The sequence below is a fragment of the Tachypleus tridentatus genome, chromosome 8, assembly GCF_004210375.1.
Source record: "Tachypleus tridentatus isolate NWPU-2018 chromosome 8, ASM421037v1, whole genome shotgun sequence".
NCBI classification, from domain to species: Eukaryota; Metazoa; Arthropoda; class Merostomata; order Xiphosura; family Limulidae; genus Tachypleus; species Tachypleus tridentatus.
Genome location: NC_134832.1, coordinates 28,283,968 through 28,309,957, shown reverse-complemented (window position 1 = coordinate 28,309,957; position 25,990 = coordinate 28,283,968). Strand labels below are relative to the sequence as shown.

The 25,990-nt window shown below is 32.5% G+C and overlaps 1 protein-coding gene across 4 annotated transcripts in view; it reads left to right on the top strand.

The window, feature by feature from the left end:
• Nucleotides 1-2,681: 2,681 nt before the first annotated feature.
• The window catches only part of Fancd2, a 152,592-nt gene continuing 129,283 nt past the window's right edge, over nt 2,682-25,990 (top strand). For 3 of the 4 annotated variants that reach the window (XR_013011959.1, XM_076447882.1, XM_076447881.1), the window contains exons 1-5: nt 2,682-2,851; nt 9,574-9,665; nt 16,993-17,124; nt 17,865-17,932; nt 24,015-24,067. Coding sequence is in view for 2 of the 4 variants with exons in the window: in XM_076447882.1 (XP_076303997.1) it covers nt 9,602-9,665; nt 16,993-17,124; nt 17,865-17,932; nt 24,015-24,067 (317 nt within the window). In the remaining 2 variants the exon portion in view is untranslated. The remainder of the gene's footprint in view (nt 2,852-9,573; nt 9,666-16,992; nt 17,125-17,864; nt 17,933-24,014; nt 24,068-25,990) is intronic. The other variant, XM_076447883.1, reaches the window with a different exon arrangement.

The window sequence follows — 25,990 nt, the reverse complement described above, 5'->3', positions numbered from 1 at the left end:
TACATCTCTGGCTAAGGTATGGGATACCTGCATAATGTGAAAGACACTGTTAACGCCAACAAGTATAATGAGATCCAAAATATCTGGATAACTTCGGTGAAGCTGACCAGTGCACATTCCAGGATAACTACTCCATGCCACAGGGCTAAAGAGATTGGTAATATTCGTGCACTCTATGCAGAGTACGAACATTAAGAAGAAAACATAATTCTACATGTAATGAAAACACATCTTAGCTTTTATTTCATTGCTTCAGGTGAAGAACTGTCTTTGAAGTGGAAAGCATTAAGACGCTACAGTGAACAGGTAACAGCCCAGATCTCAACTTTGTCAAAAGTTTGTGGAATGTAATGGATAAAAAAGTGCAAGAGAAGAGACCAAGAAGCACTTTGGAACTGCGAGAAGCCATAATCTATGTGTGGCATCATGAACTCACCTTTTCTCTACATTAAGTTCTTCATGCACTAAATGTCACAGCGATGCCAAGCAGTTATCGAGATTAAATGGGTCAGAAACAAATATTAAAGCAAGAAATAGACTCTGTGATCACTATTTGTGAATTACATAAATGGTGTTATCTTTAAATCTAGGTTTCCTTACTCAGAGAACATTTTTGTATTTATCAAGTATTTGTTGATCATTTGTTGTGTTATTTGTGATGAGAAGAAACCCACTTGAAGTAAAATAAAATAAAGTACAGAACAACGTTTCGACCTTCTTAGGTAATCTTCAGGTTAACAAAAAGAGTTTGCAACTGGCCATTGCCAGACACGTGTTATCAACTTTCTGTAACTTGTGTCCAATTATTGTGACAGATTCATTTTTTGTTGAGTTTGTGTATTTATTTATTTCATTATAGTATTGGCTATTTCTCATCTCTTGTATTCTCTTAATAATATATCTATTATTATATTAAAATCAGGATCAATGCATTCAAAATATCTTAAAAAATGCCTTAGTTTTACATTTTGTTTTTAACATAAGTAAGTCTGCTTCCTGTGATTCTTACCAGTCCAAAATATGTGCTACTTTCGCTACAATATATAAAAACCTTTCAGCGTATTCTTCAAATTTACTGAAAAACCAACTGAATGACATTTATTAAACGTGTAAGATTGTGTTGCCCTGTAGAGATAAATGGAGCTGCTATTGCTCCAAAACCCACATTCTCGTTTTTGCATCTTCTCTTACTTCTTGCGTTATTTCTTCTGTAGTTGTGGTTGGTGAATATAATATTCTAGAGAAACTCTTCCAATTTATGAGAAGCACTAACGAGAAACAAATACTATGTTACAAGTACATATACTTCAAAACCAAGATAATAATTCAATATGATTAATAAACAGGTAAAACAAATTTAAAGTTTGACGTGATAATAAAGAAATGAGAACTACTCTTTAGATATTATAACAATACATGTATTTATTAAAGTCCATTTTCATTGTATCCATGATTTATACCTGAACAGCCTAGCGTGTTAAGGCGTGCGCTTCGTAATCTGAGGGTCGCGGGTTCGCGCCCGAGTCGCGCCAAACATGCTCGCCCTCCCAGCCGTGGGGGCGTTATAATGTGACGGTCAATCCCACTATTCGTTGGTAAAAGAGTAGCCCAAGAGTTGGTGATGACTAGCTGCCTTCCCTCTAGTCTTACACTGCTAAATTAGGGACGGCTAGCACAGATAGCCCTCGAGTAGCTATGTGCGAAATTCCAAAAAACAAACAAAACAAACATTATACCTGAACAACCAATGACGAACACTGTTGGCGACGACCTTGCACAACGTGTTGTATTGGAACAATATCCACACTCTCGGGTAGAGCTAGTATTACCTACTGGTGAATCAAGGTAGTTAGAAGAAACTAATTTCAAAAGCTTTTTCGACTATATGCTATGCGAAACCTGTATATATATACAGATCAAAGTATAAATTCAGAACAACTATTATAATATTACAATAAGATAAAAAGCATTATATGTTCATAAACGACGTTATCAAATTCAGTGTTTATTGTGATGTAAGACTGTATTAGTTTTGAGCAAACAATAAACATTTGTGTAATAAGTTTGGGAACTCAAACAACATTTAAAATAATGACATAAGGTGAACATATGGAAGTGGGCCAATTCTATACCAAAATTGAATAGAGAATGTCATAAAAAATGAAGAGTCATAACGAATACACACCCTTTATTTTGTAGGAAAAAAAAACAGAACAAATATTTGTGGCAGGTGTTTAATTTCCAAAGAAAAGAGTCTTTTCTCAATTCGGGGGGATCAGAGATATTAGTATCCTCCCTGGCCCCATTCGTAGAGATATTACATATAATTAAATTGGATTTTTAATAGTTGCATTACGATGTAAGTCCTGATTTAAATTTTCCACTGGAAATTGGTGAAGATGACGAAGTAGAACGTCAAGACTAACAAACTTTGACAAAGCTAGACAGCCCATAGTTAGAATCACAACTCGGCGGGGATTTAATCCAATACCTCAAAATTTATTATGAGGTGGAATGGGAGTTTCTAAGAAAACCAAATTTCACAGTGCAGGCGTCGAATAATCCACGTATTCTGTATCTGAGCATTTGGTAGAATACATACCACTGTCAGTAATTGAATGCTTGTTATTTAAATTATTGAAGGAAATTTACTAGCTTTTGCCACCTGCTGTCTTATTGTTGTACTATGAATTAATTGTTTTTGCGAGAGAATGACTTAGTATTTAAGATGTAATCAAGTTTAATGCAACTAACAGTTTATTATTACCTTTAAAAACACTTTTCCAAAATTGTTCAGTTGAAACTACGTTGGTTGTAGGGAAAGGAAACTTCACAAGAAAATCTAAACGCGGTATTAGTTCATGTTTTATGATTTACATGGGTCCAAACAGTAATTACTTATTACTATTAGTATTTATTTTTTGCTAATATTATTGTTAATTGTAACGGTTAAATGTTGGAAAGTAAAGAAATAAAATTCAATGTTTATGAATATTAACTTTGATAATTAATATGTAATTTAAATTTCCTATTTGGATGTTATTTTGTAGATTTATATTAACGTAAACTACTAGTAGGGTAAATTATATGATGATTTTAATAATAGTAACAATAATAAATTAATATGTAATTTACACCTAAGCTTGTTATTGCTATTATAGTATAAGTATTTTTAGTTACGTAACACTAATAACTGGAGCAAAAAGTTTGGCTATATTTAGCTTCTTTATAAATCAGTCGTTAATTAAATTTTAATAATTTACCAAGCTGGATATCACTATCGCTATACTATTAGCAATAGCTATTGTGAGTGTCATTGTTTGTATTACTAAGTCTGTAATTGGTACTGTTAGTATTACTAATCTAAATTAATGCCTACTAATGGTATTGATACTATACCATAATAATGCTAATAATAATACTGTTATTGGTATTACTCTTTCAAATTCTTGCTATTGTTACAGATATAATGTTAGGCTTCTACATCATCTTTTCTTCATTGTAATTCATGTTTTGGTGAAGAAATTAACAAAACTACTAAATGTCCACAGTGTTTAACTTAACAAACCAATGCATTATTGTTGTTGCCAGTGGGGAAGCAAATAAAACTGTGGTTATATCCCCAGGAATATTGAAGCAAGACAAAGAAGGTTATGTTTTATATATATATATAGGATACTTTTTTTTTTTTTCTGTATTTAATGGTAATAGTGGTAAGGCCATAATACAAAGGTTTGAAGACTTAGCAGGGAAGAAACTGCCTGCAAATTAAGCAGTTTTATTTTTTAACAGGATATTTTAGAATAGATTATTTTTAAATGTGGTAGATGTAACAGAAATGAGAAAGTTGAAGAGAGGACGTGATGAGTACCTGGAAAGTCAGGGTTGTATATAGGCAGGTGGATATTTGATGAAATGAAAGGGGTAGCTATCACGAGCCAAGGAACCTTACTTTTTCAAATGTCGTGTTATATGTTATACAGTATATTTTATGAATATAGTACTTGTAACAAATTGTTAGAGTAAGGTTAGAAGTTGATTGTTTTGAGTCTTAGTAAGTTTGGTAGCATTTACATTACTGAGTGACGGTTAAATGATTATAATGATCTTAGTTCATACATTTGAACTGGCTTGTAGTGTATATACAAAAAAGTAAGGGGAGTTATTTGTTTGTTAGAAGAGATACAAGTGGCATATCAGAATTTGATAATAATGCAGAAAATGTATGGGTTCAGTAATTAAATGAGAATAAAAAAAAATATGTAATTTCATATAGGCTTGTAATTAGGAAATTGACATTAACAAGAATATATACATTGTGCATGTAGGCTGGTTATTCTGCTAATAAAAGTAGGTTTTTTGTTGTTGGGACTTCAATTTTTTTAGACTGTTTAATTTTAATACATGAGACAAAGGGTTTTCTAAGCCCCTCAAGGATATCTATATTCCCAACAAGTCTCACCATTCCTTTTTTAAAAAAAGTATCTTAAGTTGTAACATCTACCTGTTTTTAGATGTCACTGTGTTCCACAGACCTACCACCCTATCTCAACTGAAGAAACATTTGATATTTTCAAGTTTTAAATTCATAATAATTGTTCTGTTACTATCAAAATTCAACGTGAATTAAATGTGCTTTATGAAGCTTCAGTCCCTACAGTCTTGAATATTTCAGTGGAATTACTATTACTGTTGACTTTTTCCAAGAAACAGAAAGTTAATGGTTTTCATTCTGTATTCTCATATGAACATTTGTCCATTTTTGGAATTTTTGTGCAAGTTCTTGAGACATTGAATAGTGGACTGATGCGAAAAGATTGGAAATTGGTCGTGTTACTTTTCGTTTTAAGGGAGGTGATAAAAATTGTCTGTTATTATAAGCCATTAGCCTTGCATTAGTGGTGGTGAGAATGTTTTAATAAGTCATCTAACAAATTTTTTAGATAGTGGTTTCACTTGGGTAAAATCTTGCCTTACTAATATTTGACATTCTTTGAAAAAGCTGTTGCCTTTGTTGGTGAGGGTAAAGGTGTGGGTCTGCTCTTTCTGAATTTTGAAAAATGCATTTTATAAAGTCCTACATAAAAGACTTAAAAATTATCTCTGGGTATGAGTAATAAATTTGTTTATTGTATCAAGAATGGCTAGAGGTAAGAGAGCAGAGGTTTGTTATAAATAGAGATCAGTCAAAGTCCATTAGTCATTAGTGAGTTATCTTGGGGCTTAGTGTTGGAATGTTTTGTTTTATACTACATCAGTGGCGTATGTGTAGGTGTAGGAATTATTAATAAATTGTTTGTGTACTGATAACTTAAGGTCTTGGCTTTGAGGAGGAGGATTCCAAATTAAATTTTATGGAGAAATATATATGCAAAAACCGCTCGTTTGGGTTGAGAAAATATTTTACGTAAAAGAGTGAACAACGTTTCGACCTTCTTCGGTCATCGTCAGGTTCACTCGACATCAATGATAAATTTCATGGAGCTGACTTTAACATTGTTATGGAAGAAAACAGTCTTGGTGTTCAGTTGCACAAATTTCTATCATGATGTCCTAGTCAGTTCAGATAGGATTAACAAAAATAGGAAACATAGTTAACAGTTTTTATTAATCTATTCCATGTAGATTTCTTCAGATTTTTAAAAATAGGTTATACAATGCGTCCACCATTTCATTAGCCACAAGTGGTACAAACATATTGATTAGTCGACAGACTTTGGACTTCTGCATAAAGTAATTGATAGTCACGAGGATATACTAGTAATATTGTTCCAGGAGTGTACCAGTGATATCCAGGGTTATCTTAGGGAAGAACCAACAGATTTGGTAAAGTTTATCCTGCTTAGGCTGATTGTTTTTATGTGGCACACAACATACCTTGTTGTCTCAAGCCCTGGATATTTCCACACAAATGCAGCCATTAGAATAACTATTAGCCCAATTATGTGTTACACTCTGGTGTGCACCAGTCTTTGAATTATGAAGTCTAGAGAATCCTGTGCCAAAAAAAATTGGGAATCAATAGCTGTAATACAAGTTTTGAACAATGGTATAATGGTTGGTAGTCGTACGTCACACCTTCCTGCACTTTTAACTGGTTACAAGTGCTAGAGGTTATGTGCAGGTTATATTCCTTAATCTGAGATTGTTGCATTTCACCTTGCTGCATGGCAGGAAGCACCCTTGCTAGATGTGGGCTCTTCAATTGCTGATTCTTGTAGCTTCCAATGCATTAATTGTGTATAATGTCTTCAAGTGAAATATCATACTGTGTGGCTTGTCATCATTACAGCAACAAAAGGAAAGTCTCAGCATCTGGTAAGACAGTCCACATGTACATATTGTGGTCATTGACAATAATATATGACTGAAATCATACCTTTGTAACACTTATCCAATATGATCTCATCCATTATGAACTTTTTAAAGTTGTTAACCATTTTAGAACACATGGTTTATTGTCAATAATGTTTTTATGAAGACTACAACTTCCAGTATTTATTTGTTTGCCTTAAAGTATCTATATTTAAGAGTCACTAGTATACAACTAGCCCATGTGATTACATATTTGTATCTGTCTTGCAGCTTCATTATTAACATTGGTGTGTAGCAGGAATTTGTTATCCTGTATGTGATGTACCAAACCTAGGGCTTCTATTAAAGCACACTTCAGGGACTAAGATGCATGCTCACTTTCCTCAATTCATTTGAAGTGCATTTCTGCCTTATAAAAAGCCAATAATGATGAAACAATTTTGAATACTTTGACTATAAACTATGGCCACTATGATACTAAACCAAGGAAATTGGTGACTTCTTGTTTGGTTACTGGTTGATGGTAGTCTTTCACTATTATTTTAGGAAGAGCTATGGTTCGGGTCTTTTCTATGAGGATATCCTTGTGATCTACTGAGGCCAATATTTAATGTACAATTATTGCAGGTCATCTTCATCAGTAGCAAAGTTTTCAATAGCAATTCTGTTTTGAGCCTTGAATTCAGTTCAGTAAATTGCTTTGATTTTTACTGGGTTGATTCTCCCATGTAACTAGGTAATGACTGTCTTACAGTCACATACTTCTACTTCAAGTAATCTAGGAAGTCTAGAGCTAGACAGTCAAGACTCCAGACCAGAAGTTGTACAGCCAGGGTTTAGCCATTCCAAGCAGTTACCTGCTTAAAATACATCAGGTATGGCCCAGATTTTTTTGCTTGCCTTTGAATGTTGGCAAAGTTATTTGATTCACCTTGTTCACGGAAACCTGGGATTGTGGCTAAAAACTCGTACTTCTGACTTCATGGACCAAGAACATGATCAACATGTCATCACCAACATTGACATATTATAGTAAAGGCTCTCAAGAATCTTGACACAGATAAGTAGTAGGTTCCTGAATCATGGTGGCATAATAATGAGATGTTCTTAAGCACCTTGTCCATTGGTTATTATCCACCTGAAGCCTTTTTGTAGGTCATGTTCACATCAGTAGTATACCTTGTGATTTGTTACTTGCTCTCTTACCTGCTGGTGAGATATCTCTAGTTGGCAAATGGTGTCACCAGTCTCTTGTGGTTAGTCTCATGTACCTTTGACCAGAACTGGAATTAAGCTTGCTTAGGTGGTGTAAGTCTAACACAAACTGCCCCACCAAGTCTTAGACTCATCAGGTACCATACCATTGCAATAATCTTCCGTGTTTTTTTCTAAGGCTGCTTCTCAAGGGAAGAATTCCATCTGCCATTTAGGGGAACCAGATTTAAGTAGTTTTTTCTGGTTCATTCATCATGAGGAAATCAAAGCCAGAGATCTAAGCATCACCAGCTAAAGTGTTAAGTGCAGGAGGGGGCTTTCCTTAGATCAAACAGTTCTCTTAGACAACTAGTGTTTTTTGATGACCATCTATGCTCTTGTTTGCAAGTTCTAGTTATGGAAAATGTAATTTCCTATTTATGAAGCCTTTTTAAACTTAAATTGCATCAAAATAGGAGTAGAGGGGAGTATGCACTTCAGTAACTATATATAAGTACTCAATAACATCTTGATCACTTCAAAATTTTCCCTTATTTGTCCACTATGTGGTATACTTAGGTGAAAGTGAATCAGCTCTGTGGCTAAAGAGATTTATTTAGTATCTAGACAGTTGATCAACATATCAGTTATGGAGTAATCTAAAATACTGACCTAAAAAAGGCAAAACAAGTGACATATAAAATGAATACTTTTTTTTAAACATGTTGAATTATTTCTAATGATCCTTTCATCAAACTACTTTGGTAAGATCTAGTATCACAATGTTTAAAAAAGGCATAGTTTTAGACTGACCAAATCCAAAGATTAACATGGAAGGTTAACATGAAATCTTGCACTAACCCAGAGCATCAAATGAAACCCCATTCAACTGATCATTCTAATTACAAATAGGTAGGGCTGTAACCTTTTAATATCATCAGAACAACCATTAAAGACATTGCTGTTAACATCTGTGCATCAAGTGTCATATTAAACAATACTTTTCCCAAACAACTGTTACATACTCTCAAAAGGAACATAAGTAACTTGAAAGAAGATACAAGCTCAGAATAAAGAATGCATTCAGAATAAATATTAATACAATAGGACAAAAGAAACACATGGTATATTCAAATATCACACTTTCAAAAAATTGATATCTGAGGAGAGCATCTTGTATTGTGGTTGAGAGAACAATGCTACTTTCTTTTCTATCTGCTGATTGTGTGTTCTTTATTTTATCATCAATTACTAATTAATTTTAATTTGCCTAAATTCAAATCATTTTATTTCATCTTCACAGTATAGTTGTCCTATCTAGTTAACCTCTTCTTTATTTTACTTAGAATTCAACACTTTATATATATATTGTTTTTTTTAAATTCATGTGTGATGAATCACCATTGATGGTCTTTTACAAACTGTGCCCTTAAACCTTTAGTTTTTGCAGTGGTCAGGCAATTGTATTTTTTGGTTATCCTTTATCAAATAATAACATTTCTAAATATGTTGATTATGCCTAACTTAAAACTCCCTTATCTCCATCTGAGCTCTTTCCGTTACTCCACTGAGAGCTAAGTTGTTATCATGTCTCTCTCTTTCTTAGTCTGGTATTTTTTTTTTAAAATTAGATGTTGGCAGTTTGGCTTAACTGTTTCTTTAGTAGAGATTGAAAATTGAAACTTCACTTTGATTGAACCAAGAATGAAAACTGACACCATTCATACGTCAATTTATAAAGTACTAAATTAGTTGACAATTTTAGGAAAACGTGTAATGTTTTATTATGTTGTAACTTATTATTATGAATTTTAAAATGTAATTATCCTTTTATAAGTTGTTTAATTTATTTGGATGAAATACAGTTATGACTGGAATGTATGTTTTTGCACTGATGTGGATTAGAAAAAAATATTGAAGTTTATTAAAGATACATTTGTAAGATGCATCAACAAGAATTGTTGGTTAGGCTTATAGTGCATTATTATTCATTTTTATGGATTCTTATGATTAGAAAATATCATTAGTATTGCTAATTTCACTAAACTAATGATTTTGTTTCAGGTTTGAACGTGGCATCTGTTGTGTAGTAATGTTACATAAAAAACGAAAGTTATGTAAAACCAAAGACACATCATCCAGCATTCCAGAGAAGAGTAAGAAATTTTTTAAAATAACTATCTGTATGAAGATGTATAAGTATCATAATATTTAGTAGGAAAATTGTTCCTGTTCCTGTTCAATAAAAGCTCTTGATTTAAAATTAATGAATTTTAAACATACTGGTTCTCTCAATGGAAAGGTATCTTTTTATTATTATTTAATAAAAACTAATTCTGATGTAAAAACTAATGCAATAATAACAAATTAGTTTATCAAAACGTTGTTCGCTCTTCTATGTAAAATATTTTCTCAACCCAAACGAGCCGTTTTTGCATATAAATGCTTAGAATGTCCGTGATTTATTTAAAAGTCAATTATTTTACATTGAACAAAACCACCTGGATCAGTAAATGATTATTTTAAAAGACATGAAGTTTTATTTAAAATGATATTTTAGATGTGTTTCATTTGTTAGTGAAGGCTGCTGCTTTTCTATTGGTAAAATGTTATATATGCTTGGGGGTTGTGTCTTACTCTAAACATCTTTGCCCTTGCTGTGACTTAAGAAATCCATCATATAAGATAATTAAAAATTCAGAATTTAAAATCTAAACATACCAATAAAAAAGTAAGCAAATAAAAGGCTAGAGATCTGCTGCTAACAGTTTTTTCAAACTAAAAATCTCTATTGTGACTCCACATTAAAATGATTTCAAGTGATATTTTCTGTAGTCTGGAATCACTTAGAAATTTTGCAAAACAGCTGAAAATAGTTTTAAACTTAATAATTTATTCTATTTCATTTTGTTGTGCTGCATAGTTTTATAAGTTCTTTACCTTCCATCATAAAAAAAATTTGATGTGTTTCTAGTGTGCATGTTAGTTTTAAACTGCAATTCATGTATTTTCTGGTACATTAATTGGAAATGGCCTTATGAAAGGTCCTTGATTTTGCTGTTGCATATTATAACTCAAGTCTATATTGTTAACTGTTACTTGAGTTTTCTGTCTCTATATTTTCTCAACTATATTTTAGCAAGTTTTTCAAAAGTGGATGATTACCATAGCAGATTTTCCTACTCAGATGATATTTGTGATTCTGTTTACTGTTTCTTATAATTAGCTGAATTTGGGAGTGTGTATTCTGTATTTGTTACCACTATATATAACAGTATTTCATATAGCTGTCGTTATTTTTAAAGTTTATGTGAAGGTGGTGGTTGTAAATGTTGTATGCCAATGTTGTCTACTTTACATGTATTATTTGTGTTGCTTATTCTAGCAAACATTTCTGCATAGCAGGTTGTTGAATAATGTATATATGTCAGCATGTAGGCCTGACAAGGTAAGCATGTTGCTGATTCTGTTTGCATTAATCTATATTATATTATCTTAGAAAAATCATTATTACATTCTGATGAGACTTCATTGTTGTTTTTCTAATTTTATTACATTACATTGTAATGTTGATGGAAGCCTGTCAGTAAATCTGTGATGATACAAGAAGGTTCTTTGATAACTTTACATTTTGTTTGTTGTATTTGTATACCAGTACATTTGTTTATTTTTGTCCTATCACTGATTCATACAGTATCAAATTAAACAGTAAAATCAATAACATTCTGCAATCAACTTATCTCCAAGTCAACCTAAGAGTAATCTTCAAACCAAACAGATATACAATTTTGTTTCTGTTTAAAGACAAATCACCTCCTTTAAAAAAGTTGATGGTTTTATACAAATATTTGCACCCTTACTGCAGTCAAGTCTGTATTGGATCAATGACTTGAACTTTAGCTATCAGAATCAAGGAGCATGCAGATAACAATAACAGCCTCTTCAATAACTCTGGAATTTACAACCACATAAGCAAAAATTAGAGTAAAAAAACCAAACAATGAACACTCTAAAATAATAGTCTCAGCAAAAGATGCATGAATGTTAAGGAAAAAGGAAACAATTCTAATTTGTAACATACAATTTAAGCCAAACAGTAAACTAGCTACATCACTGAATGTCAAATTATGATCAACTAATCGTGTCTGAGATGGGGAGAGTTTTATTAATATATTTTAAGAAATTCAAACTATGTATGTCTGATAAGAATTTCAAGTTTTGAATGTTAATGCTTTTTCTTTTATTTTCATTTATCAATTTATTTATTTCAGTGTATAAAATTTTATTAACAATACATTTTGTTTATCTTACTGAAAGAAAGTAAAGTTATTCTTCAAATTAATGTATGGGATTCAACCCTGAAAAAACCCATCAGTAGTTTTCATCCTGATTTTTAATTTCCTTGTGTGTTGTATAATTTTCACTTAATAATGTAATGCTGTTGTAATTTTGTAGTAATACTAATAAAATTTTCATTGGCTCTTCTAAATTATGAAATTTCTTTGAACTGGATCAAACTAAAAAATAATTCTTACTGCTGGTGATAAACCTATTTCTTGAAAAACAGTAATGTAAAAAAAAACGAAACAACTTATAAAGTAGAAATGTTTACATGAGTTGGTTAGTTACTTAAATGTAAGGAGTGTATAAAATGCATTCAAATAATCTAGAAAGTCATGTTAAATTGGTTTAAGTTATGTCACTTGAAATACTTCACTTTTCTTACTTCATACTTGTATCTTCTCACTTAATGTTAAAATGTAAATTCTGAAAAACATAAACTTGTTTGATGTGATGGTCCTTTAATGCATTTTTTTTGTCATGGGGAGTAGGGGAGGTCATGTAAATGTATGAAGACTGTTGAACAATTATTGAGATAAGGACTTAAGCTTTTAAAAGAAATATGTGTTGGAGTTCTTCTTGTGTTTATAACAATGAATGTTTAAATTAAAGTAACCTGGGATAACATTTTGAAATTTGATGAAATGAGTTAAAGAACAGATGTATTAATTTAATATATTGTTGTTATAACAGTGTAAGTTGTTACACTAATGTTATATTGAAGGAGAATAGTGGCATAAAATATCGATTATTCAGAAAGTCTGCTTGTTATAAATTAGAAAAAATATTTAATGACATAAATTTTAAAATTGTTTCAAATTCCATTGTCAGTGTTAAAATGTCAAAAATTTAATTCACAGTATTCTGACTACAAGAGCACCATTAACTATTGAAAGCAAAATGTGTTTTGATACAATGAAATGCTTAGAAAGAACACAGATATAAAAACTCTTAATGCTATAATGTAAATGTGGAAATTATTAGATTAATGACAACAGTGATGATCTGGTGTTCTTATTTTATGTTGAGGGATCATTGAGAATGGAAATACATTTTTTAATAAAAATTTGTAATCTGTTGTGCTGTAGTCAAGAATTTTAAAGTTGTCAAAAATCATCTTTTTTACACAATCACATCCAAGATTCAGGAGGATGTTTTAGTTTATTTCTGCTTTAGCTGAAATTTTCATGTGTAAGCATATTAGTGGGTGACATAATTTTACCAATGTAGTAGAATTTACCACCACTACAAGCATTGTGTGACTTCATGATATGTTTTATTTTATTTGTCAAGAATGTTTTGCATTAGAGCATACAAAATTGAGGGATGGCCATTACTTTGTAATCTTTCATGAAACTTGAAAATTTCAGAGTGAGGACAGAAATAGTCCAAACTAGTATACTTTGTTTAGGAGATTTAGGACAAGGTTATATTTGAATGAGTCTTATATGAAACAGTAAATGTTGTCATATGGAAGATAGATATGGCAAAGAAATTGCTTACTTTGCTTATTTGGATGTTAGACAAAACTAAGCCATTGTTTTCTTTCATCTCACATGTAAAATTTATACATGGATGTTGCAACTTCAGATATTCTGAAAGTATTATTAACGTATCTTCTGTATAGTTCTAGTTTGTAGTAGAGGGGCATTTATCTGGCTGGTAACATTCATGTTGATACTGAAAAACATTTGCAAGAATTGGACCTTGGGCTGAACATTTTGTCAGCCCACTTGTTATGTTAAATTGAGAATAACTGTTTAATAATTTAGATGGTTTCCAGAAGTGGAATGTTCATGAATATGGGCTTAATACAAAGCTGACCAGTCAAATTGTTTTTGCCTCAGGAAATTTAGATATTCTGAGCAAAAGGAAAAAAAGTATTTTAAACCTAAAGTCATCCTTGGTTAATGCTTAGGTACAAGATATGTAACAAGTTAATAGACAAGAGAACCATTTTTGTGTGTTCAGTATGCCATACATAAAGCTCAGGTGAGAACCTGTAGGACAAAGTTCTACAAAAGTGGTATTAGAGATGTGTTTACAGTTTTTAAATACTTTAATGTCTATTGGAGCTTTTTCTCACACTTAAAAGTAAAATTAAGGCAGTCGTTATCAAGGGGTTTAAACTTTATTTTATCGTTTAAAATATCTTTTATATTTGGAGACATAATCAGATCTGTTTAAAATCATGACACTGGTGCATTTATCAGGCTGGATATAAACAATATTTTGGTTACTGGCATGCTCTTTTTAATGCAGAAATTAATCTGTATGATAGGATAAGAACTTTTCAAGAGGTAGAAGTTATAGGTGGAGGACAATACTGAAGATTTTTATTGTACATTCTGTTATATTGTTACCATTTAAATCTTTATTCTTTCTAAACTTTTGGTTTTATCAAAACACTTTTTTTGTCTAACATTTGATCTTGTTTTCATGCTGATAATAAAACCTGAACCAATTCTGAAACAACCATAACTAAAGATGTTTTATGCTACTTCCATAATTCTGATATTTATTGTTGAAATTTAGTTTTCCACCTGATGAGTCATTTTGTTTTTATTGACATGAAGTTAGAGCTTTTTTTTTCTTTTTTTTTTTTTGTCAAAAATATGCTCACCTCTTTTTACACAAAATTATTACTTGACTACTAGGGTTTCCTTAGTTTGCCCATCTAAGTATTGGTCTGATTTTTTCTTACTTACTCCAGTCTTTTATTCCCCACTTAATTGACCTTGTTGGTATCTGTCTTGTGACACTCTCCATGTACATCAATGTGCCCTCTGTCTTGGTATTGTATATAAGCATCTCATTAAAATAATATTTTTTTTTTTTTTTGACATAGTGTTCACTAATGGGCTTCTCTGTACTATGACCATTAGAAATACTTTGAGCATTCTTCATATTACGTAGTTCATTTTTTTAGAATAAAAATTAATTTAGCAAGCCATTATTCAGCACAAATTCCCAGATTATTGTATTTGGCACAAAAGCAGATTGGGTCTTTTGTATACCATCTCTGATACCTAGTGGCACTCAACAGTCAGAGTAGAGGGAGTCACTCTCAGTTTATGCTGTCTGTGAACTTAGTTATAGTGAGTTGGAGACATATACTCACCATGGTAATGTTTCTCCAGAGGAATTGTGAAGCTGCAATTGAGGATGATTCTGAATTTTCTGGAGAGAATTTAGTTTTTCCAGTGCCTTCCTTTGTTCTGTTGGCTTCTTAGGAAACCAAATTGAGATCAACTACCTCTGGCTCCTTTTCTTCAGGTGGTAAATTGCATGTGTGATGTTTTGGGCTTTCCCCTTTTTGCTGTTAAGTCTGCACCTTCCTTGATGGTGAATACTGAGTTCTCCCTCTATCCCCTGATATTGCAGTTCATGCAGGGAGATTTATTGCTCAATTGCCTGAAGGGGTTTTACTCTGTGGTCAGTGTTTGCCCATCAATTTTGCACTAACAGCCACAAACACATTATATTTATCTAAGTTGTAACAGGCTCTATAGGAATGATGTAATATATAAGATCACCTACAGGTAGACTGATTAATATTATTGTATAATGTTAGACCACCACTTATAAACTATTATGATTGAAGCATAAGGGGATCCTGCCCATTCCTGCTGATTGTTGGATTGAATATATCATGGGGTGGGTTTGCTTTTAAAAATTTAGGAAACTTGGTTCTCTGTTCTTAGTGCACTTTTCCTCAGAACTGAATGCATATTATCCACCAGATTCTACTAGTGGAGCTAGGGAGTCCTGGTAGACAGAAAATATTTCTCCAGAATGTATGAATGAACTTCCTCCACTCTTGGAAAAGAGAGCAAAGTTGGTTGCTTGCCTTTTTGAGACCTAAGGTGCTTTTTTGTTTTTTTTTCCATATGTTGGTAGGAGTGGAACCAGTATATATGGGAATCTTATTGTAATTTTGGTTCAGATTTGATGCTTGGCTTTTCAGTTGGTTTTGAGTATGTCCCTTCTTTCAATTTTGGTTCAATACATTGTCCATGAAGAGGGTCCATTGTCTCCTTGTAATTCTGAATGCAGAATGGTCCCATCCCAGGTACTTGATTGGTTGAGCACAATTTGTTTCATGTCCTCCAAATAATTTTTGGGTAAAAGTGGAACTTACCTTGCCATTGTATTTGGGGAGTTAGTATAGGAGTTTTGTTTTCTCAGGTTCAGTAGGATGACATATGGGATCCTGCCATTCTGAGTTTGAGGTGTTGCCTTTTGGGTTTCTTCAGAAGGTGTGTCTGCTTCAGTGTTGCTTATTTTCTTCTCATGATTCCAATAGCTCAGAATGCATTGTTCTATAACTACAGCTTGGAATCAATTCACAAGTATATATGTTATGATTCAAATGCCATAACCACCAACATTAGATATAGGCACCATGACCTTATAATCCCAACCCCGGGCAGTGGAATCTTGGCTATCTGGTTGTGGCCTAGCTAGTAGTGATGATGGATCTTGTCAAATTCCACCTGCAGTGTATGGATTAGGTTTTAGGTGAAGAGCATTCTTGTTCTAGATGTAGTGTGGTTCCCCTACTATTAGCACATCTATGACCTCTGCATATGGATTCTGTATGGATAATGCCCTCACTATCTTATCAATGTGGGATTCTAGTTGTAATGTAAGAAGGAGGTAAGTATCTTTTAGAAGCTAACGTTTTCTCAAATCAGAAATGTGTTTCCAATGATATTTACTTCTTTTTACATTCTCCAACCATTTCTCCACATTAAGAGTTTGTGATGAAAACTGCAGATTGGATTTGTCTCAAAAAGGTGATTATTTTATCTAAGTAAGGTGCTTACCTACAGTACTAGGATAGAGGGCACATTTATGCAGATGTAAAGTGTCACAAAACAGATATTACCAAAGGAAATTAAGCAGGGAATAAAATACTAGAGCAACAAAAAAAAAAATCAGACCAATGCTTAGATGGGCAAAGGAAGGAAACCCCAGCAGTAGAGTAGTAGCTGTAGAGTGAGAGGAGGTAAGTACTTCAAATGCATTTTTTTGATTTAAGAAAATGTTAACTTTTGCTATTGTAGGTTTTTGTTAGTATTATCAGACTTTACTTATAAGTTACTGCAACATTTTCATGCACTTAATGTTTTCATTTAGTATTATGTCAACAAAGCCAGCCAACTAATGGGGAAAGAGATGATGATATTCTAAAAGATGGAACAGAATTCTGTCAGCTAATAACCAAAGCAGGTTATATTTTTAAAACTGGAGGCTCTGCTAATCAACTAAGTAAGTACTAAATTGAAATCTGTATATTTGCATATAAGTTTCTTTACTCGGCAATACGTTGATATGCATGTAATCTCTTGAAACAATAATTATGGGGAAGGTAGGTTTTTTTTATGTAAGTTTGATTATCCTTTATGGAGATTTATTGTTGCTCAAACATTTGGTGTGTCATTTACTCCTAATGAATATAATTATTTCATAAACTGTTGAACTGAAATAACAAGTTAACTTTAAATTTTTTGTTTGGTTTAATTTTTAGGTGGAATCTCATATACTTTACACTTTTATTCTACAGAAAATTTATGAGAAGTTATATTGTATGAGATGATCATCTGCCAGTTGAGGTTGATGTAAGCAGGTGTTTTTGAGATATCACAGTACCAATAAAAATGTTATAGTTTTGATGTTACTCAAATTTCTTTGCTGTAGTTAGTATAAAAATTGCCATACATCCAGTTGATGATCTGTATACATAATAGAGTGCTTGATAAACTGTGCACATATATTGAAAGTTTCCAAAGCTGTAGTTTTACCTTATTATGTGGCCAGTGTAAAGCTCTCTCATAAAATTTTAATTCTGTAAACATTTTTATCATATTTTTTCTCTAATAAAATTATGCATCAAGCATGGTTTTACTTATTGTAGTTAGTGCATTTAGTTTCAAAAGGAGCATTAATGAAAAACATGATTCAAATCTCTACTGTTCTAATATTATCAAGTGCATTTTTTCTATTTATAGATGCTGATCAAGCTGTTTTTCAGAGAGATCTAAGAAAGAGTTTGAAATCACATCAGAACTATCCAGAAGTAAGCTTCTTGTTTTATGTAAATGTATACTGAGCTAGTGTAACATTATCTATTTCAGTGTGTGTATGTTCAATATAATAGACAGTATTGGTTAATATTCATGGCTTGGTTCTTTTAAGATTTTTTGTACATTGTTATGTATACTAATGTAAGGTTAAATATTGTGATGGTTTTTTTCTCTTGTACTAGACTGAAAGTCTGTTATATAATCATTCATATGTATACTAATGTTAGAATTATTAATGTGATGTTATTCACTCTTGTACTAGATCAAAAGTCTAGTATGTGATCACTCATATGTATACAAATGCAGGTCGATTAAAGTAATGGTTTTCACTCATAACAGTTGGAAGAAAGTATCTGTAAGCATGAACTACAATATACTGTTATAAGCCAGTGATGAAATACAGTTTTAGATCAAGGTGATGCTAATTTTTGCCTAATTTGAATGAAACCATGTTACAGTAATATCACACTTAAAAATTACATGGATAAAATAACATTAAAACTTAAACTCTGATACAATATCTTACCTCCTCTCATGTAATAGCTTTTCTTGACATATGCTGTTTTCTATAAACGTGCAATTTTTGCTCACCATTAACCTTGATTCTCCCATCTACTTTCACACAATTTCTCATGATATAGCCAGAGTTGTCAACCATTACGATTTGAGCGTAATCATTATGACTTTGGTGTATACATTACGACTATACGCTCATACACACAAATATTACGACTTGTTGCAACTCCCAAATTATTATATATTATATAGGCCTATACAATAAAGTGATAAATTGTTCCCCCAGGGCTTGAAAGGGGTGAAAAGAAAATTTCTAGTGAGATACAAATAAATTTTGATAATAAATGAAAGACATTGTCCAAATGGCTACTTGCGATAATCATGTTGGTGCTTGAAATAATAAAAAATATTTGTATCTCCGACATCTACCAATAGTTTGAGTGCGGTGCTTCTCCATATTGGGTATGTGGGGGAATCCACAGTTATGTTATCAGTGCTTGTCAGCCAATCAGCGCTCACGTAGATTGGTATTTCTCATTTTTTAAGCGGCATAGAAACACCAATGTGATTGTTCACAAGATGGAAAAAAAAAAGGCCTCGTTCACCAGATTGTCTTGTTTCTGGCAAATCTAAAAGGACTAAAACTGTGAATCAAAAATTTAGGAAAGAGTATAGTGCAAAATATCTGGTCATTGCATCAAAAGTCAGTGACAGTCATGCGTTTTGTACAGTTTGTCACACCGATTTTTCTGTGGCGTATGGCAGGATAAACGATTGTTCCAGACATACAAAATTGGCATCTCACCAACAAAAGGCTGAGGCAAAGACAAAAATAATGCAGATACCGACATTTGTGAGTAAGAATTCAGAATATGAAACCATAAATGCTGAAGTGATGTTCACGCAATTCATCATTGCTCATAATTTACCCCTAGCTGTAGCCGATCATGCAGGACATCAATTCAGAAAAATGTTCCCAGACTCTGATATAGCGAAAAGATATGGCTGTGCTAGAACCAAAACTACGACCATTGTATAAATGTTGGGCTGTGAAGATGACAAAATAATTTCAAGCATACTTACTAACAGTGTTTACAGTTTAGTCACAGATTAATCCATAGACATGGATGACTCAAAAGTGTATCCAGTGGTTGTATGATATCTTGACCCTTTGCTTGGAAAAATGGTTTGTTCTCTTTTGACAATGGTGGAATGGAAAGAAGCTTCAACAGGAGAGAATATTTTTAAGCTTTTGGACCACGAACTGACGAAGAGGAAAATTCCATGGGAAAACTGTCTTAGTTTTTCTTCAGACAATGCCTCAGTTATGTCTGGTATAGGTAAAGGTGTGATGAGACACATCTCAAGACGACAGCCTTGCATTTACTTCATGGGCTGTGCCTGTCACCTCATGAATATTGCTGCCCAGAAAGCTTCCAGAGAACTGCCCTGCCTAGTTTTTGATATATTGATAGATATCTACTATTTTCTGGACAAAAGTGCTAGCAGAAAACAACATTACAAAGAGTTTCAAGGATTGTATGACAAAGAAACAAGAAAAATTCTACAACTTGTTGACACAAGATTGCTATCACTTAGGGTGTGCCTCAACAGAATATTGGACATGTGGAAGCCATTTAAGAAGTATTTTCACTGTGAAAAGGAAAAACTAGACTCAAAAGGATCTAAACGTGTAGCTCAGCCAGGCAGCAAGACTTTAACAGTCAGGATATCCTCTCAGCCACACGGACACAGTCAAGACACTCTCTCAGCCACACAGGGACACAGTCAAGACACCCTCCCAGTCACACAGGGACACAGTCAAGACATCCTCTAAGCCACACAGAAACACAAGACAACAGTCTCCAAAAGCAGACAAAGAAACATTTGATATAGCTCAATATATGTTTAGACAGTCTGACCTTGAACTAAAGAAGAGACAATCAATGAAAAAAGAGAAGAAAACAAAAGCTAGCAAGGAAGTAACCAAGAAAAATTATGCACAGAGCAAGTTAGATAAGTTAACAGTTTTCTTGGACCACAAAACGAACTTGTTATTTTGTCTTTTTCTTCAGTCTTTAATTCCTGTATTTCAGCAAGCCAATTTGATATCGCAAAGAGAAGAACCTTGCATACACATTATGCATAGAACTCTGATTACAGAAGTTAAAAATATACTTGCCAGATATATCAAGCCAGAATATCTTGAAGGCAACATTACTGAACTTGACTACAAGAATGAATCCTTACACAAAGGTGATGTGGCAGTTTCTGTTGGAAATGCTGCCAAGGAATACATTGTTAAATATGAAAAGGACCTGGACCTGATCAGCTTCTACACCAATGTCAAGAAATACTATATTGCAGCTACAAATTACATGATGAAACATTTTCCTCTAAATGATGAACTTCTGATTCACTCAGAGGTTGCTGATCGAAAACTGAAAGTCAGCAAAGATTTCTCTTCTCTACACTTCTTCACAGACAGATATCCTGTCCTTGTCAATACACATGAGCACGACACTATTGATAAGTTGGAAGGGCAATATTTGAACTATCAAATTGATACTTTCTCAGAAACTGTCCTTCAGTTAAATGTTGAAAAGTTTTGGGTTCAGCTGTCTACAGTTAAGGATGGAAATGGCAACCAGAAGTATGATATTCTGTGTAGGGTTATGCTTGGAATTCTTACAATCTTCCATTCTAATGCTGACAGTGAAAGGATATTTAGTTTAGTGACTCAAAACAAAAGCAAGTTCAGACCAAACTTTGAGCACCTCAGTTTTGAGCAGTATTATAACACACAAGATGTGTATGCAGTCAAATGGACAATGTTGTTATAACTACCAACCATCCAGAGACATTCTCATGAAAGCAAAGGCTGCATGCAACAGCTACAAAACTATTACAATAAGCATCATAAACATGATATAAACTAGTTCTTACACAAAGGCTTTTCCTTCTTTCTGTTTGTGCATGTTCAATGTTGTTTCACCAGTATGTTTGTTATTCTGAACTAAATAAAAGACATAATTTCAAAAGAATGTTTTAAATTTATTTGTTAAATACACAAAACACAGTCATAGATGAGCAATCTATAGCAGTAATAAATGATAATAGTTATAATAATAATATAATAATAAACAGCTTAGAGACATTGGTCAGGCCTAATAGCCGCAAATGATAAAGGGCTCTGTCTACAATCATTACGCTCAGTCATTTGAAATAGTTGGCATCTCTATTTTGCTGCCCTGTAGACTGCAAGTGAGCATGCATCAACCCTCCACCAACAGTAAGTTGAAACACTTTCCCACTACAGCTTATTTGCTTACTTCCTCTCACATATAGCTTTTCTGGACTTGTAATGCCTAATATATACACAATTTTCACTAGCCAATTTTGACCAAAAATTCTCACTGTCATCACTTCTTGATTTGGTATTCAGTGTGTATTCATGCCTAGTATTTTGCTCTGTACTTTTCGTTTTCATGTGCTATTTTAGTTAATCCTATTGTGATGGGCTCATAATTTGCAGAAAGACACATCAGAAATTTCAATTATGCAACAATACATGTGGTAACTCTAAGATTTGTTAAAATATTCTCTCAAATAATAATAAGATTTTGTTAAATATTATAAATATCTTGTACCCAAAGAATGGCATTATTTAATAAAGTATTTTTACTAAATATTTGTTACTTATTTATTGTAGTTACTTGAACTGAAACTCTCAATAAACTGAGTACAAGGTGAATTTTCATTTTAAATATGAAAATACTTTTGTCATTTTATAGTTTTCAGATTTAATTTGCCTAATCTCCAGAACCTTTTAAATTAATATCAAAAGTTTTTGAGGTCATTTTTAAATTTGATTTCTAACTTACTCTACCATATCACAAACTAGCTGTTGTCATCAATGTACAATGCAGTAAAATCATTAAAATTAGGAAATACAAAAAAACAACACATCTTTTAATTTATTTGTAGAATGTATTTAAAGTTTTTTTTTGGTTGAATTTATAATTTTAACCTTTTTCCTCTTAATATACAGTTAATATTTAAAGTTTCATTTTCCTTCCTTGTCCTTTACAATTTATTTTTCATTTACACTGATGTCAGTGGTGCCCTCATGGCATGTTAGAGTGTTTATGGTAGAGATGTACAACCTATCAGAAAAATTTTCATGCACTGTGTAATATAGTAACCTTCGAGAATTGACTAAAAATATCGTGCAAGATTCTGTTTTAGTCATAGGCTTCTATGAATGCTTTCATGCCATGAGGTTGTGCACATGTGTTGTTTTCAGTGGATATTGCACAATCATGCTCTCTCAGCCACATGTAGTTTACCCTTCCAATTGGTTTTTTTCCCCATCCTACTGCTGCCAGGAAGTGTGGAGTTAAATAAGTGTGGGACAATTCAACATAAATCTTCACACATGTGGTAAGAATGGATTCTCTTCCTACCACAGACCAGGGGACAAATTTCTAATGCTGCCTGATTTTGGTTCAGAAATGGTTTATCGTATCTATATAAAAAGAAATAACATATTTAATCTCATAGCTGACAAATATATTAAAACTAAAGAATAGGTTAAACTGTTATATTTCCACGCTCACTTACTACCACTGTCTGGATGTTGAGTTCCCAGAGGGTGTAGTGATGGTTGAGTATTGGTTATGCACATTTGTGCTCTGTCTAGATTGTTGGAACAGATGCTGTTTTTTCTCTTCTGCTTCCTCATATTGAGATGAATGCAGTTGGGACACTCATTCTACTACAGACTGGAAACAAATACCATTGCCACCTGGTTCTGAAATGGAGTTGACACTCTGATTATCATCTGCTTCACTCTAGCCACTCTCCACTCTCTGGCATGTCTAATTACTGATTTAATTTGGATATTTTCTGCCTGTTATAGTGACATGCATCTTTACAGCAGGCAGAGAATATATTTGGTACAGATGATGTGTGGTATTTCATGGGTGTGATCCTGCACATTAGGATATCACATTTCATGGGTTCTCTTTGGGTGTCTTCCAAAGAGTGCCACTCTATTGCATCTGTTCCTTTACCATTTCATTGTGGGATTCTAGTTATTATGTAGGCAGAGGTAAGGTATTGTATCAGAAGCTAACATTTACCTACTCTTAAAAATATATTTCTTACACTTTCCTCCTCTTACACTTCACATCACTCCTTCCCATTTCCAGTGTGCCTGATCTTGAAGTGTTGATAGTGCTCTACGGTATAGAGGGAGTCAACTGTGCTCAGAGGGTTTGTCAAACTCCTATTGGTGGAGAGTTGTTGCATACCAATTTGCATGCAGCAAATATACAGTGCAGCTATACCATCAGAAATTGTGAGAGGGAAGAATACAACATTAATGCTAGTGGCAAACAAATATTGTGCAGCATAAGTCAAGAACTTTATATATGGGAAATATATTTTCTATGTAGGATAATTTTAACATTTTGTTTCTATGCTACTATGTTGTTTATATAGACAAAATTATTTCTACTTTTCATTTAATGAGTTTTCTTATTTCAACATACATAGGTTATTGATGAGTTTTTGGAGACTTTAAGAAACCTTTTAGAAGATCCAGTAAGGTAGTTATTTCATTAATACATGATATTTGAAATAAATCTTACTATTTTAGCTGATAAACATTTCACATACCCATTTTGTTTGAGTAAATTATGAATATGACAATTTTTTTAATCTGATTTTTGAAAGATTTTTTTAAGTGTATATTGTTATGAACAAGATTTGATGACCAAAACTTTATGATGCTAAACTTTCTAACTATTAATATTTGAAAGATATTGTTCATATTAATAATATTTCTGTAAGTGACTTCCTTATCTTGAAAGTGAGAATGTAGTGTGCAAAGCAGTTACATTAAGACAATTTTAGATTATTTGTGTTTATATCATTTGATTATAAATCCAGGGTTAGAACTACCAGCATGAAAATATAAAGTTTTGCAAATAGATGTGAAACTCCTCCCTTTTCATAATTATTAATGAAATAATATTTCAACTAAAAAGTTTCTTTTATTTAAATTATGGAATACTAAATACCATTATGATGCTTGAGTGCTTCTAATTTAATTAGGTCAGCTGAATGTCAGATAATTATACACCATCAGTCGGTGTCAAAACTTATCAACCAAACTTCAGCTTTGTTGTGTAACACTGAATATTGAAAAGCTATTTTTTTTTTAGTATTTTTTTGCATTAGAAATAAAATGCCACAAAAAATTTTGGCTTGTTTTAAATTTTTTTTTTTTCATATAGGATTAGACATAACAAAACTTTATACAATGCGAAATGGAAACCAACTGAACTTTCAATGAAATGAAATAGTAGGATTTTATGGAATCACTAAAGTACAGTGTCTGCAAAAGTTTATACGTAATGATTAAAACATTTAGAGTTTTATAGATTGTTTAAGCTAAATAAATATGTTCATATAAAAGTGTAAAAGATTTCATTTGAAATTAAATTTTGTTACTTGATGAATAGTTATATATATCCAACAACAAGTAGTTAGTTCAATGTTTATGTTTGTTAACACATTGTGATATTTAGAACAAAAGAAAATATTATATTCTAGGTGATAAATTACCTCCATACATAGAACTGTTTTTTTCATGCATTTGCCTATGATATTTGCATGCCATTAGTCTTGAGCAAACATCCACCTAAATTCACATTTTTAACACAATTCAAATTTCATGAGAACACTGCTGGTGCTTGATGATGTCATTATACAACAATAGTCCTGCATGTATTGGGGGGTGACAAAACCTCAATGTTTGAAGTGTCTATCCATCTCTTTATGCACTTCACTTATAATATTTTAATTCTTTTCCTCAGCATTGCATTGAAATGATATTATCAATATTTCTCATCTGACCTCAATATGATGAGGCTTGCATTTATTAATGGAATTTTGATTTCAAATGCCTTAATTCTTATCATGAATTCACAAATGACATTAACTTCTATTTGTCCTATGAAAGTGATAGAGTTAAATTTAGAGGGTCTATTTCTACTGTAGCCTCTTGTAGAGGCTTGTTAATTGTTGGAGACATTACAGCCTTTGTTCAATATGTTTAAGATTATACCATCTTTACTAGGGCCTCTTCCTCCCATCCATTGAAATATTGATTTTTTTCCTGGATAATGATTTTAAATGTATAATGCCTTATCAGTCTGTGAGTGCCCTCAATATTCCAAATTTGTGTCGACTTGCCTTCTATTTCATTTCCTAGTTTCATATTTTTTTTCACCTACCTTTTGTTAAGCACTTCATTCTGCTCCATTCGGGTTCTCTGGAGAAGTTTACTTTCACTTTGCTACCTTTGTCTGTTCCTCTTATTGTACTCTGTCTCTTCATACTTGGTTCTTCTGTTTTTGAGCCTCATTGTTACTAGGGGAAACCCTCATTAGCTCTTTCAACACAGGCTTGGTTGATTTGACCAACCATGTGACCTCTTTGTAATCATTCAAAATCTTTATACATTT